We start from the raw sequence: 15826 nt of genomic DNA, 5'->3' as shown, positions 1-15826 counted from the left end.
TCCAACCCCCTGCAAGAGAAGGTTTCCCTAAATCATCCCAGCTATATGTTTATCCAGCTTCCGCTTGAAGCTTTCCATTGATGGAGAGCTCACTACATATGGTGGTAGCCTGTTCCACTCCCTGACTGCCCTCACTGTCTAAAAGTTTTTCCTTATCTGAATCTCCTTCCTTTTATTTTCATCCCATTGCTTCTTGTACTTCCTTGTGCTAATGTGAATAGGGTAGTTCCCTCTGCATTGTGACTACCATTCAGATATTTGTAGACTGCTATTAAGTCTCCTCTCAGCCTTCACTTAAGAAAACCAAACATTCCTAGTTCTTTTGGCCAGTATTCATATGATATGGTTTGCAGACCTTCTACCATCTTGGTTGCTTTTGGTACTTTTGGGTGACGTTTTGAAATCTTTTGAAACAATAGTTCTCTATAGAGTCATGGTCTCGTGTTACAATATCTTCAACTGACAATGGTCGTCCAAGCACAATTGTATTAGAAAAACAAATGAACTTGACCCCTAACCTAATATCCATGCTGCCTGCACTTTGCCCCAATGACAAAATTAACTTGTATACTTAAATGTTCCTTACCACCTTCTGGACATCATCTTGACTTCAGAAATTGTACAACTTAACGCCTGAATAGAGTGTTCTATTGCAAGGCCAAGACAAAATCTGATGCACAATTTTACTCTTACTGGGCTACTTGCTGAAGTTTTGATAAAATAACGGATTTCTCTGCTGCAGATCTATCAGTTACCTGAATGCTGAGCTCAGTATAGCTCCATCAAAGAACAGAATCAAGGAAAAAAACCTAAAATATAACCTTTATTGGGTAATCATAAAAAGTGAAAACCAGGTTTACTAATCTAAAAACGTGAGGATAAAAAAAGATCGGCTTGGTCATCAAAATCAATAATTTTTTTTTCCCACACTCCCCCCGGTTCTGGATTCTTGTTATTAAGCTCCATCCACTGGTACCCCTGTTCGTGCCGTTTTGCAATTTTGACATTAAGCCTTATCCATTACGTTGCTGTACTATACCTAACATGCTTGGGTCTTGTACCCACATGAGTATTTATATTTTCTATGAAGCGCAATGTTATTACCGTGGTGGCGTCATGTCTCTATGACTACGCCGCCTCTACGTCCAGCATATTCTAGCTTGCGTTTCACTCACCGGATGTGATCTCATCAGGTGAGACCGTCGGCATATCTTTGTGATGCGGTATTCAGTGACGTGGGCACTTCCGGTTTGTTGTTCTCTGGGAGCGCACGTCACTGACAAGGACGACCCATATGCGCATGCGCCCAGGTTATAAAATGGCGCTGCCCGTGGACGCTAAGCACGGCATATTTGATTATCGTCCTGAGGTACAAAGACGTGTGCGGTATGTATTGAGATTTTGGGGCACTATTATTGGCTGGCTATATGTTTATAGAGCTTATGTTGAAACCCCTATTCTTTCTACTGTGAGCTTGGGCAATTGTGGATTTATACTGCCATGAGCGGTCAACACTGGCAGACTATTTTGAACATTATTGGACTCCCCTGAAGAATTTAATGAAACGCGTCGGAAGTATGTGTTTCATCCGCCTGCTATGAGGTTCATCTAAAGGCCCCGTCACACTAAGCAACATCGCTAGCAACATCATTGCTAACGAACAACTTTTGTGACGTTGCTAGCGATGTTGCTGTGTGTGACATCCAGCAACAACCTGGCCCCTGCTGTGAGGTCGTTGGTTGTTGCTGAATGTCCTGGGCCATTTTTTAGTTGTTGCTGTCCCGCTGTGAAGCACACATCGCTGTGTGTGACAGCGAGACAGCAACAACTAAATGTGCAGGCAGCAGGAGCCGGCTTCTGCGGAGGCTGGTAACCAATGTAAACATCGGGTAACCAAGAAGCCCTGTCCTTGGTTACCCGATATTTACCTTTGTTACCATCCTCCGCCGCTCTCACTGTCAGTGCCGGCTCCTGCTCTGTGCACATGTAGCTGCAGGACACATCGGGTTAATTAACCCGATGTGTGCTGTAGCTAGGAGAGCAGGGAGCCAGCGCTAAGCATTGTGCGCTGCTCCCTGCTCTGTGCACATTTAGCTGCAGCACACATCGGGTAATTAACCCGATGTGTGCTGTAACTAGGAGAGCAGGGAGCCAGCGCTAAGCGGTGTGCGCTGCTCCCTGCTCTCTGCACGTGTAGCTGCGTGCACTGGTAACCAAGGTAAATATCGGGTTGGTTACCCGATATTTACCTTAGTTACCAAGCGCAGCATCTTCCACGCGGCGCTGGGGGCTGGTCACTGGTTGCTGGTGAGCTCACCAGCAACTCGTGTAGCCACGCTCCAGCGATCCCTGCCAGGTCAGGTTGCTGGTGGGATCGCTGGAGCGTCGCAGTGTGACATCTCACCAGCAACCTCCTAGCAACTTACCAGCGATCCCTATCGTTGTTGGGATCGCTGGTAAGTTGCTTAGTGTGACTGGACCTTAAGGCTGTGTTTGGGATTTAAAGAGCTGGTTGACAGCCACCTATTGATCCTGAACCTATCATATAAGCCCTGAAAGCCCGCCTTCGGATCTGGTAAGACCGTTCCCTTATATTGGGATTCAGTATCTATGGTATGCATTTCCAGGCGGCACTCTGAATTTCTTATCCCAGGTACCCCCATAACCCCGGTCTCTATAGGGGGCTTGTGAATATTTAATAGGAGGATCTCTGGGAATTTGTGCTTGTCTGACCAAGGGTGGTTATATGCTGGGTTCTTGTTGTATGCCCTGCTTGGAGTATTGGCATTATTGATTTTGATGACCAAGCCCATCTCTTTTTATCCTCACGTTTTTACATTAGTGAACCTGGTTTTCACTTTTTAGGATTACCCAATAAAGGTTATATTTTAGGTTTTTTTCCTTGATGTCAGTTCTATGATCCAGCTATCTGCTACTGTGAATACTTTGGATCTATTTGGTATTTTGCTATTTCTGCTTCAATATAGCTCCACCCATACTACCGATTGGCAGCTTTCTGTATTCACTGTAGACAGAAAACTACAAATCAGTGGAGGGGGCGTGTTTATACATAGCTAATGAATATGGATTGTTGTCTGTAGTGGAAGTTCCTATAATTGTCCAGGGCTCCAGATGGCTACTAAATCAGTAGAAAAATAAAATAGTTCAAGTTGCACAGGCCCGTAGACTCATTAACCATCGCTCCACACAACTTACTACCGTTAACCAAGAAGCAAGTCTGGGGTCTGATGACTCTTTATAAAAGATCAGTGGGAATTTCATCAGTTGAACACTCACTAATGCAACAATTGTCACCTACACTGTGGACTAAATACATATAATTGGTGGAAAAACTCATTTTGGTTTTCTATACATATGAATGAACCAATGGTTTAAGTCCATGTAGCAACAACTAGAATACAGTAGTGTATCTGACTTTAGTATAGGCTGGGGCCACATGAGCATTAATGCGATTGCATCTCATGACACTCGGCTCCCGCTTTGCTGGAGCGTAATCAAGTGTCATGCCACTGTGATGCAAACCTGCAATCGCAGCATAGCCGCGGAGGACAGGGCGCGCAATGCGGAGGAGAGGGAGGGACTAATCTCCCTATCTCCTCCATTGACAGCTAATGTGTAGATCTCACTGCTCTCCTCTGTAATGCGAGTACAATGCAATGTTTTTCTTGCACCCATAGACTTGTATGGGTGTGAGAGAAAACTAAATCTGATTCCACCCACAGAATGCTGCGATTGTTTTCTCAGTTCGATTAGGGATGACAAAAAAAAAAAAAATCGCTCATGGGAGCGGCCCCACTGAGTAACATTTGTCCGAGTGGAAAACGATTTTTTTATCGCATTCCACTCGCTCCGTTTTTCTTGTCGTGTGTCTTTAGCCATAACATTACAATTCAAACACCAGTAAAGCCAAAACTGTACCTGTATTTCATCTCGCATGAAGCGATGATGTACATCTCTTCTAGCCTTGATCCCCATACCAGCATGGTAAGTGCCACACGAAATGCCCAGCTTGTATAATTCTGCAGTGACCTGTTCTGATGTTTTTCTGGAGGGGCAATACACAATAGCAGCACCGTCAAATTCCCAGCCAGGCCTATGAGAGATAAAAGGTTTAAAATGGTATCTTTCATTACAGCCACCAAGATAAATACATTTCACAATTGTCTTGGCTATTCTGTTTAACCATTTGTAATCCATGTTAAGTATCAAGGTCAATGTCTGGTAATTGTTAAGATGCACAAAGTTGTTTTCAAGCAGATTGTGTCATCGAATCAGAAAATGCTCAAAAATGAACATTGTCATTTCTATGTAAAAGCGGCTTGCTGTGCACATATTTAGACTTTTGAATGTTTTTTTCTAACCGGATAGGCGTCATGCGGTTATAAGTAATGGCATATACATTCTTCTGACGTTTTCAGCTCAGAAGACGCTATGTACTTTTCAATACAAGTCATTGCAAAAGCTCAACAGATATCCGGAAATGCCTGAATGTCTTTGAGCGTTTTTGCTTAGACAAATGCAAGTGGTTTCAACAGTATTGAACGGTTTTAAAAAAAAAAATGACAGGCGAATGGAAGTAAGAAAACATTTCAGCAAAAGCTTTAAAAAGACCTGCGAAAAAAAAAGCCTTAGGAAAAAACAACCAAGGTTTTCTGAAGCATCTTTTGGCTTGAAAATCTCGGTGGGTTGGCCTGAGCTTAAAATACATTGTGTTGGCATGGTTTGTCTATGGAGGAGTGAAGTTGAGTTTTGTCTCTGCTCCCCCAACAGTCTACTATAATTTACCAGAGCTCTATAAACTGGACAAAAAGTAGAAAAAGAAAAAAGAAAAAACATCCTGCTGCAGAAACTTAGCACTAGAGAGGATATTGAGAACATAGACTGCACAGAACTATCTGATTTGCGAGCAGATGTCCACCAGGTTGACATCCAAGTTCAAGCCCATACAAATGTTGTCCAATCCCTGGAAGACACCAAAAGTAGCACTAAAGCAAGCAATATGCAATATATATGTTTAAAAAAATATATTCTTTATTGAGAACATTTTAAAAATATCATGAATTATCAAATGGAACCACCCAGAAGACGGATGGAGTTTTCACATGGGGGACATGGCACTTTGTGCTAAAGTAATCACACCACCATATACTACAGGGATAATAGGAAAAAACTATTATACATATGTGTATGTTAAGCAGATAAGAATCACAGCCGCTAATAAAAGTAAAGGTGTATCACACATCAATTACTATACGTAAAACAAGAGGCAGTGAAGTTTAGAGTTGAAAAACATACACAATATTACCACAATATAGTATATCCACAGCGGGTATCAGTACAGCGGCCCCCACCAACACTGATGCGCGTTTTGCAGCTTGTGTGCTTCGTCTAGGAGTGCCCCCCAATTCCTGGAAGGTAAGATACATTCCCACCAGGCTGTGCTTGATTCATTAGCATAGATTCCTCTTGTAAGCCATAAATGATAAGGAAAATCGGGGAAGACATCACTTAAAATTACGTGGCCTGCATTAGTGGGTGGACTCTAAAGATCTCATCTACAATTTACAACATATCAATAATAAGATGCAATAGATTGCATAGGGAGCTTCCAATATATCCAGCCTCGATAAGGTAGATCTTGATAGATTATTTTAATAAAAAATACATATATGTGTATATAATAAAACAAAGCTTTTCGTCTCTATTCATGAAGCCTTCTCAGGTTAAAAACATATTTAAAAAAAAATAATAATAATAATGTGCACCAGTTCTATAGCCAAGTCCACATTTGGGATCTCAACAAGTCTTTTTATAGTCTACTTTCCATCCTAAAGGAGATTTATCAAGATCAACCTTATCGAGGTTGGATATATTGGAAGCGCCGTATGCAATCTATTGAACCTTTTTAGACTCATCTGTGGTGTCTCCGAAAGGGGGGCTTATTCACAGCACTTTGATCGGGCAGCAGACCAGAACAACAGTAATAAGGATATATTTTACATGAGCCTTTTGTGCTCACTATAAGGGCGTGCAGTAATTACATACATTGCCAACATAAGTTTAAATATTTACTACGCTCAGAAAAAGCACCGCATTGTGTCTTGTCCTTCTTCCCTACAGGGGGATACATTGAAACACATCTTTAATGATGTTTTATGAGAGCCATTTGATACAGCACTTGAATTAGATTGGTCTCACTATGAAAATCAAACCATTTTTTGCATTTGTGAAATATCATGGATGTCTGAATGAGCCTTAATCCTCACTGTTAATCTGCAGCCAGTAAGGCTAAGTTCACACACTGCGTTTTTTTTATGCTGCGTTTGTGCGTTTTGTTCGGCAAAAACGCACAAACACGCAACCGCAAAAAAAGCGGCAAAAATCGCATGCGTTTTTACTGCGTTTTGGTGCGTTTTTTTTATCAGTGAGCAATGCCATTAACCCCTTCCCGACCATGGACGGAAAGATCCGTCATGGTGCCCTGGGCCTTAAAGACCAAGGATCTTTCCGTCATGGCGGAATCGCGGCACCGGAGCCTCCGGTGATTGCAATCGGGTAACACAAATCGCAGATTCGGGGAGGAGGGGACCTGTACCTGACCTCAGGAGGGGTTTCTGCCTCCTCCCCGGACCTACGGAGGCTGTGATTGGCTGACGAACGCCGCTCAACCAATCACAGCCACTGTAATGTTCCAGCCATTTAAAGTGACTGAAACATTGAAATCCAGCCCTGGCCAGTGCAGCTATAGCACTGGCCATTGGCTGGAGCTGGGTGACCTCACTGGATCACCCTCCCCCAGCTCCAGTAGCTCTGATTGGAGAGATCGGCCTTGTGACCGATCTCTCCAATCACAGTGGACCTGTTGCCGGTGACCGCCCCCATCAGCTTCACTTGTCGGCCCTACAGCAAGCCAGCACAGTGAGTGTATACAGTGCAATGGCAGGGCGACAAGATCCGGTCCCATGCTGTTATGTGACCGGAGCATGGGACCCGGAAGTTGCCGCGCTGCCATTGCACTGTATGAAACTGGCGAAAAGCCTCCCGATCCGCCGCCGCCGCTGCCCTCCGCGATCTGCCACCTATCTCCCCGATCTGCTGCCCGCACCCGCACCCCTCGTATCTGCTGCCCGCACCCTCACACCTCCCGATCCGCCACCGCTCCCCCCGATCTGCTGCACGGCCCCTTTCCCTCGTGATCGGCTGCTCGTCCCCTCACCTCCGTGATGTGCTGCCAGCCCCCTCCACTCGAGATCGGCTGCCCGCTTCCTCCTCCCTTATGTGCTGCCCGGCCCCGCCCCCTCTCCTCCGTTATGTGCTGCCCGGCCCCGCCCCCTCTCCTCCGCTATGTGCTGCGCATCCCCTCTCCTCCGTTATGTGCTGCCCGCTCCCTCTCCTCCGTTATGTGCTGCGCGCCCCCTCTCAGTTATGTGCTGCCCGCCCCCTCCCCTCCGTTATATGCTGCGCATCCCCTCTCCTCCGTTATGTGCTGCTCGCTCCCCCCCACCTCTCACCCCCATGATCGGCTAACCGCCCCCTCCCCTGTCACCCCCGTGATGTGCGCTCCCTCCCCTGTTACCCCCGTGATGTGCGCTCCCTCCCCTGTCACCCCCGTGATGTGCGCTCCCTCCCCTGTCACCCCCGTGATCTGTGCTCCCTCACCTGTCACCCCCGTGATCTGTGCTCCCTCCCCTGTCACCCCCGTGATCTGCGCTCCCTCACCTGTCACCCCCGTGATCTGTGCTCCCTCACCTGTCATCCCCGTGATCTGTGCTCCCTCACCTGTCACCCCCGTGATCTGTGCTCCCTCACCTGTCACCCCCGTGATCTGTGCTCCCTCCCCTGTCACCCCCGTGATCTGCGCTCCCTCACCTGTCACCCCCGTGATCTGTGCTCCCTCACCGGTCACCCCCGTGATCTGTGCTCCCTCACCTGTCACCCCCGTGATCTGTGCTCCCTCACCTGTCACCCCCGTGATCTGTGCTCCCTCACCTGTCACCCCCGTGATCTGTGCTCCCTCCCCTGCCACCCCCGTGATGTGCGCTCCCTCCCCTGTCACCCCCGTGATGTGCGCTCCCTCCCCTGTCACCCCCGTGATCTGTGCTCCCTCACCTGTCACCCCCGTGATCTGTGCTCCCTCACCTGTCATCCCTGTGATCTGTGCTCCCTCACCTGTCACCCCCGTGATCTGTGCTCCCTCACCTGTCACCCCCGTGATCTGTGCTCCCTCACCTGTCACCCCCGTGATCTGTGCTCCCTCACCTGTCACCCCCGTGATCTGTGCTCCCTCACCTGTCACCCCCGTGATCTGTGCTCCCTCACCTGTCACCCCCGTGATCTGTGCTCCCTCACCTGTCACCCCCGTGATCTGTGCTCCCTCACCTGTCACCCCTGTGATCTGTGCTCCCTCACCTGTCACCCCCGTGATGTGTGCTCCCTTCCCTGTCACCCCCGTGATGTGTGCTCCCTCCCCTGTCACCCCCGTGATCTGCGCTCCCTCACCTGTCACCCACCCCCGTGATCTGCGCTCCCTCACCTGTCACCCCCGTGAGCTGTACTCCCTCACCTGTCACCCCCATGATCTGCTGTCCGCTCTCCCTCACCTCTCACCCCCGTGATCTGTGCTCTGCTCACCTGTCTCTTCCGTGATCTGCGCTGCGCTCCCCCTCCCACCTCTCACCCTCCCCGATCTGCTGCCTCCTTCATCTCCTGTGATCCTACTGCCTAGATCCATCCTGTAGGGTAACTATCCCCAATCTCACCTCCCACTCCCCTTCCCACCCATCCCCCCCAACCTCTGCCGCTCCTGCATCCACTGCGCCCTCTCCCATCTGCCCCCACCCTATCCCAGCCGCCTCCACCCTATCCCAGCTGCCTCCGTCTCACAATCACAGATGCTCCCATTATATGCCGCCCCCCCATCTGCCGCTGTTCTGATCCATCCTGTAAGTATTGTTCATGGCTCTTTTCTAACTATCCCCAATCGCATCTCCCACTCCCTCTCCCCCCCCAATCCCCCACCTGCTTGCCGCCAAGTGCTAATCAGGTATGTAATTGTTGCTCTAGTTTTTGCTTTTTTTGTGCACCCCAAATAAAAAAAACAAAACAAAAACAAAACTTGAACAATTAGGTACCTGATCAGCAATCGTCCTGCAGTCGTACTCGACTTTGGACAGGACTTCTTTTTTCCATCCCGCCTAGTCCCCCCCCCTTTTTTGCAGAACATTCGTGCGTGCGCCCTGTTTTTTTTTTTCTATGCCATGGGGGTCTAGTTTTCAAAATGGGGTCACATGTGGGGGATCTCCACTGTTTCGACACCTCAGGGGGTCTCCAAACACAGCATGGAATACGCTAATTATCCCAGACAATTTTGCGTTTGAAACATCAAATGACGCTCCTTGCCTTCCGAGCCCTGCTGTGCGCCCAAATATTTGATTTCCACCACATATGAGGTGTCTGTGTACTCAGGAGAAATTGCACAATACATTTTATGGTGCAATTTTTCCTGATACCCTTGTGAAAAAAGAGCAACCTGGTTGAAGTAACAATTTTGTGGTAAAAAAAACATTTTTTTTTATTTTCACGGCTCAACTCTATTAAATTTTGTGAAGCCCCCAGAGGCTCAAAGTGCTCAATAAACATCTAGATAAATTCCATGAGGGGTCTAGTTTCCAAAATGGGGTCACATGTGGGGGAGCTCCACTGTTTCAGCACCTCAGGGGCTCTCCAAACGCAACATGGTGCGACTAACGATTCCAGCTAATTTTCTGTTCAAAAAAGTCAAATGGCGCTCCTTCCCTTCCGAGTCCTGCCGTGCGCCCAAACAGTGGTTTTTCACCATATATGAGGTATCTGCGTGCTCAGTAGAAATTGCCCAACAAATTTTGGGGGTTCATTTAATCCTGCTACCCTTGTGAATATGCAATATTTGAGGCTAAATTAACATTTTTGTTGCAAAAAGTAAAATGTTCATTTTTTCCTTCCACATTGCTTTAGTCACTGTGAAGCACCTGAAGGGTTAATAACCTTCTTGAATGTGGTTTTGAGTAGCCTGAGGGGTGCCGTTTTTGGAATGGTGTCACTTTTGGGTGTTGTGTCATGTAGACCTTTCAAAATCGCTTCAAATGTGATGTGGGCCCTAAAAAAAGTGGCTTTGTAAATTTTGTTGTAAAAATGAGAAATTGCTCATAAACGTTGAACCCCTATAACTTCCTTAATTTTTTTTTTTTTCCCAAAATTGTTCTGATGTAAAGTAGACATGTGGGAAATGTTATTTATTAATTATTTTATGTCATATGTCTCGTTGGTTTTAGAGCATAAAAAATAAAAGTTTGAAAATTACAAAATTTTCCAAATTTTCGCGAAATTTCCGTTTTTTTCACAAAGAAACGCAAAAAATATCGGCCTAAATTTACCACTAACATGAAGCCCAATGTGTCACGAAAAAGCAATCTGAGAATCACCGGAATCCGTTGAAGCGTTCCAGAGTTATAACCTCATAAAGTGACACTGGTCAAAATTGCAAAAAATGTCCTGGGTCTTTAGGGTCAAAATAGGCTTGGGGCTGAAGGGGTTAAAGATTGTAGAAGAAAAAAAAAAAAACAAGAAAAAAGGTCTGATGTCATTTCCTTCTTCAATCTTCAATATGTTCAACTACAAGGCTCAGCATCCTCCATCCAGGACTGTATGCAGGATTTCTTCGCTCCCCTAAAAAAATGACGTGGGCTTCGCCATATTTTTGTATGCTAGCTGGGTACAGCAGGCAGGTACGGGCTGACCCAACCCCCAGCTGCCTATTTGTACCCAGCTAGGAACCAAAAACATAGGGAAGCCCTTTTTTTTTTTTAAATTATTTCATGAATTTCATGACATAATTTAAAAAAAAAAAAAAAAAAAAAAAAAAAGATGTGGGCTTCGCCCAATTTTTGAGTCCAGCCAGGTACAACTAGGCAGCTGGGGATTGGAATACGCAATGCATGGTCCCCAAGCTTTCTGGGCACCCCCGCTGCAAATTGCAGTCCGCAGCCACTCCAGAAACTGGCGCTTTCATAGAAGCGCCATCTTCTGGCGCTGTATCCAACTCTTCCAGCTGCCCTGATGCCGGGTGGCTCGCTGGGTAATAATGGTGTTAGGGCTAGCTGTGTATTATAAGCTGGCCCTAAGCCCGAAATTCATGGTGTCACGCCAATATTAGACATGGCCACCATGAATTTCTAGTAAAGAAAAAAAAAACAACACACAGAAAAATATTTTTATTAGAAACACAACACAATTAGTGACTTCATCTTTATTGAAATAAAGAACCCCACTCCGCAGTAATCCTGGGTCAAGGGTCCCGCGCCGTCCAAACCGGATCCAATATCATCTGATCGGTTTGCTGGAAGGTAAAGCGATCAGATGATGTGTCAGGTTCAAGGGCCTGAATCACATGACAGCAGCTGATTGTATAAACGGCTTTTATACAATCAGCTGATGCATCGGTGCAAAAAACACCCCAAAAACTACACACTTCTGTGCAGCGTTGGACTGGCTACCGGAGGAAACTCGAATAATGCCAGGCCTGGATTCAGGTACCTGCACTGCACTTCGGAGCTCTCACCTGAGCTCCGGCGTGCAGCCGAGACTGTACAGCGAGCGCCGAGTGATTGATTCCTTGGTGATTGCGGTTCAGTTCATGACAGCTGCAGACAGGCGGGTGATCTCTGGTGCTCCCACCTGAACTCCAGAGATCAGCATGGCCTGTCTACAGCTGTCATGAACTGACTGCAAGCGCCGGGGAATCAGTTACTCGGCGCTCGCTCGCTGTACAGTCTAGGCTGATGCATCAGTGCAAAAAAACAAAACAAAAACAAAACAAAAAAACAACTACACACGTCCATGCTGATTCCAGTCTGACCGCTGCAGGAGCTGCCGGTAATCAGCTGATGAAGCCTCCTGACGGCATCAGCTGATAGCCGTCCAGGCGGTAAAAAGCTGGCGTCACCGCGAGACTTACGATCAGCTGATGCGTCAGGTGACCGCATCAGGTGATCACCGCCAGGTCCTGCAGCTATCGTACATGCCTGGGAGCCGGCACACAGCCAGAGAGAGGGTGGCGGTACCGGGAAGAGGAGCTGGGAGCGGACATGGCACTGGGAGTCTTTAGACAGGTGAGTATGAGATTTTTCTACTGTTCACTTTTGATTTAGCAGCCGCTTCCACCTCCCGCACGGGAGCGGACATGGCACAGGACAGGAGGTGGAGGCAGCCGTGGTGGTACCGGGAGGATTCACGCTTCTGTGTCTACTAACAGAAGGAATCCTCTTCCTGTACATGTCACTTTACTACCCACCCCTTGCGTTTATAGCTGCGTTTTTAGTCATAAAAACTCACTAAAACGCAGCTATATTTGCAATTTGCGGTTTTCATTGCGTTTTTGAACATCTCATTGAACTCAATGGGTGGAAAACGCAGTGAAAAACGCAAAAATAATTGACATGCTGCGTTTTTGTGGGCACCACAAAAACGCAGCTAAAAAAAACCCCGATGTGTTCAGACAGCAAAAATGAAAACTCAGACTTTGCTGGGGAAGCAAAGTCATGCAGTTTTCTGAGCAAAAACGCACCTGAAAAATGCGCAAAAACGCAGCGAAAAAATTGTTGCTCGACATAAAGATGGCCTATGCTATAAGATTGCAAAATCCCTGAAATTTAGTCAAGACCCCACAATGGTTTAACAAGACAGGTTCAACTCAGAAAATGCCTCACCATGAGCATTGCTGCAGAGGTTAAAGGGGTCAGCCTGTCAGAGCTCAAACCATACGACGCACACTATACCAAATTGGTCCGTATGGCTGTCATCCGAGAAGGAAGTCTTTTCTAAAAAGATGATGCACAATAAAGCTCGCAGTTTGCTGAAGACAAGCAGTCATGGATTACTAGACTAGAGCCATGTCCTCTGGTCCAATGAGACTTATTTTGTTCAGATTAGGTCAAGTGTGTGTGGCAGCAACAAGTAAAAAGATAAGTGTGTTTTGTCTACAGTGAAGCATGCTGTTGGGAAGTATAGTTTGGGGCTGCATTAGTGCTGCTGGATGTGGGGAGCTACAGATGACTGAGGGAACTATGAATGGCATCGTGTACTGTGACATACTAAAGCAGAGGATGTTCCGTTTCCTTTCAGACACTGGGGTGCAGGGAATTATTCCAACATGATTATGAGCCCAAACACATTTCCAAGATGACCACTGCCTTGCTAAAGAAACTGAGGGGTAAAGGTGCTGGACTGGCCAAACAGGTCTGCAGACCCAAACCCTATTGAGCACCTGTGGGGCATCCTCAACGAAAGGTGGAGGAGCTCAAGGTCTCTAACATCCATCAGTTCTGAAATGTCGTTATGGAGAATAGAAGAGGATTCCAGTGGCTCCTGTGAGGTTCTAGTGAAGTCCATGCTCAAGAGAGTTAAGCCGTGCTTAAAAATAATAGTGGCCAAACAAAATATTGACACTTTGGGTACAATTTGACCATTTTCCTTTATGGGTGTACTCGCTTTTGATGACAGCAGTTTAGACAGTAATGGCTGTGTGCTGAGTTATTAAGAGGGCACACCAAATTTACACTGTTATACAAGCTGTGAACGACTTTACATTGTATCAAAGTGTCATATCTTCAGTGTTGTCCCATGAAAAGATATAATTAAATATTTACAAAAATATGAGGGATGTACCGTATTCACTTTTGTGACATACTGTTTCTACAGTGTGTGAGCTCCATGCAAAATAGGATTAAAATGATACATTCTTTGGTATATCATTAATAACCCAGGTAAGGCAGAAACAAAAACAAACATTCTCCAAAACAACTTCTATTATCATTGTATGTCAGTTGCATTAAAAGCAACGAAAAATTTTAAGGCTCATACACATCATCATATACAAGATCCAAGTGACATGGGCTGTATATACAGCATCCATCCTCTGAACCCACTGTACATATATATAGCTACCAATATAAAGGATTAATTGGTAAAAAAAATGTTTTTGAAGTTTTAGTTTTAACATATTTTAAATAAAATGTATTAATACAGCAAGGTAACAGTTAATGGGGAAAAGTTTGTGAAACTAGACTGGATGTGGGTCTTTAAGACTGCATGAAACCATCCGAGTATACAAATTATGCCAATTATCACCCTATGAATTTTCAGACTGAGTCCTCAGACTCATTTTACTCCTAATGATATGTTTGGTAAAATGATCCGCTTACCTGAAGGAGGCCCTCAGAGAAATTATTGACATTAAATTTGTGTTTGGACCTCAAGCTCTACCCATCTGTGAAAACATCTGTGTGTTTTTCTACCTTAGGTGAAATTTGATAGATGTCTGAGGAAAATAGGCTAAGTTGCCTTTGGGCGATTCTGTCTCTGTGCATCAGCTGCAATTCAGATAGCAAGCTCCTCAGAATAAAGATTACCAAAGGGATGTTATTGTGATGACACTAATAGAATTCTTAGGCTGTGGATTTTTCGGGAAAACTTTACTGAGGAAACCATGTTCACCACTATACCTTTTAAGTGAAAGGCTACCTGCTGAGAATCAAGCTGAACTTAAAGAGGTTCAAAATGAACAGAATGGATTCTGTTTAAGAAAAACTAACACCAAAAGTCATAAAACAATACTATCTTTAACTCTGGTAAATTATTTTATTTCTTGTGCTCCACTCACTTCTGCATCTAAAAGTAAGCACAGTCGGTGACATTATGTCTACTGATACCTGCTGGGACGCAAGCACAATATAGATATATATACCGTATTTTTCGCTTTATAAGACGCACTTTTCCTCCCCAAATTTTGGGAGGAAAATGGGGGGTGCGTCTTATAAAGCGGTAGCGGGGGAGGGCGGGGGTCCTGTCTGAGGCGATCGGGCGGGTGCCTGTGGCTGCATGCAAGCGCCCGGGTACCTGTACTTGCATGCAGCGGCAGCCGGGTACCCGTGGCTGTGTACGGGCGGCAGCGGGTGCTGTGTGGGGTCGGCAGCCAGGTACCTGTGCTTGCATGCGGTGGCAGACGGGTACCCATGGCTGTGTGCGGGCGGCAGCCGGGTGCTGTGTGCGAGCGGCAGTCGGGTGCCCGTGCAGGTACTCGGCTGCCGCCCTCACACAGTCACCCATCTGCCGCCCGCACACAGCCATGGGTACCCGGCTGCCACCGCACGCAAGCACAGGTACCCGGCGGCTTGTACGCAGAGTGGGCGGGCAGCCTGCTGGCTGCCACTCTGTGCATGCGGGGCGGGCGGCTGTGCAGCTTACCAGTTGTCCGCGGTCCCACTTTCAAATGATGGCGCCGGTGGAGCTCTTGGATGAGAGCTCCATCTGCGCACGCGCTGCTCCGGGAGTCAGCGCGTGCGCAGATGGAGCCCTTGGACGAGAGCTCCATCTGCGCATGCGTCGCTCCGGGCGCCATTACTTGAATCGGGACCGCGGACACACTCCACCACTGAGCCGTCGCCGCCGCTCCCACTACTGAGCCGCCGCCGCCGCTGCCACCACTGAACCGGGACCGCGGACACACGCCACCACTGAGCAGTCCCTGCCGCTGCCACCACTGAGCAGTTGCCGCCGCTCCCACCACTGAGCCGCCGCCGCCGCTGCCACCACTGAACCGGGACCGCGGACACACGCCACCACTGAGCAGTCCCTGCCGCTGCCACCACTGAGCAGTCCCTGCCGCTGCCACCACTGAGCAGTTGCCGCCGCCGCTGCCACCACTGAACCGGGACCGCGGACACACGCCACCACTGAGCAGTCCCTGCCGCTGCCACCACTGAGCAGTTAC

The 15826-nt window shown here is 47.1% G+C and overlaps 1 protein-coding gene across 2 annotated transcripts in view; it reads right to left on the bottom strand.

Annotated features, from left to right (window-relative positions):
* The window catches only part of WRN (WRN RecQ like helicase), a 345122-nt gene that overhangs the window by 105116 nt on the left and 224180 nt on the right, over window positions 1-15826 (bottom strand). For both annotated transcript variants that reach the window (XM_075352466.1, XM_075352467.1), the window contains one exon: window positions 3940-4114. In XM_075352466.1, coding sequence (XP_075208581.1) covers window positions 3940-4114 — 175 coding nt within the window. The remainder of the gene's footprint in view (window positions 1-3939; window positions 4115-15826) is intronic.

Source organism: Anomaloglossus baeobatrachus, chromosome 1 (genome assembly GCF_048569485.1).
Source record: "Anomaloglossus baeobatrachus isolate aAnoBae1 chromosome 1, aAnoBae1.hap1, whole genome shotgun sequence".
Lineage (NCBI taxonomy): Eukaryota > Metazoa > Chordata > Amphibia > Anura > Aromobatidae > Anomaloglossus > Anomaloglossus baeobatrachus.
The sequence above is the reverse complement of the archived record's forward strand: the minus strand, read 5'-3'. Positions and strand labels throughout refer to the sequence as shown.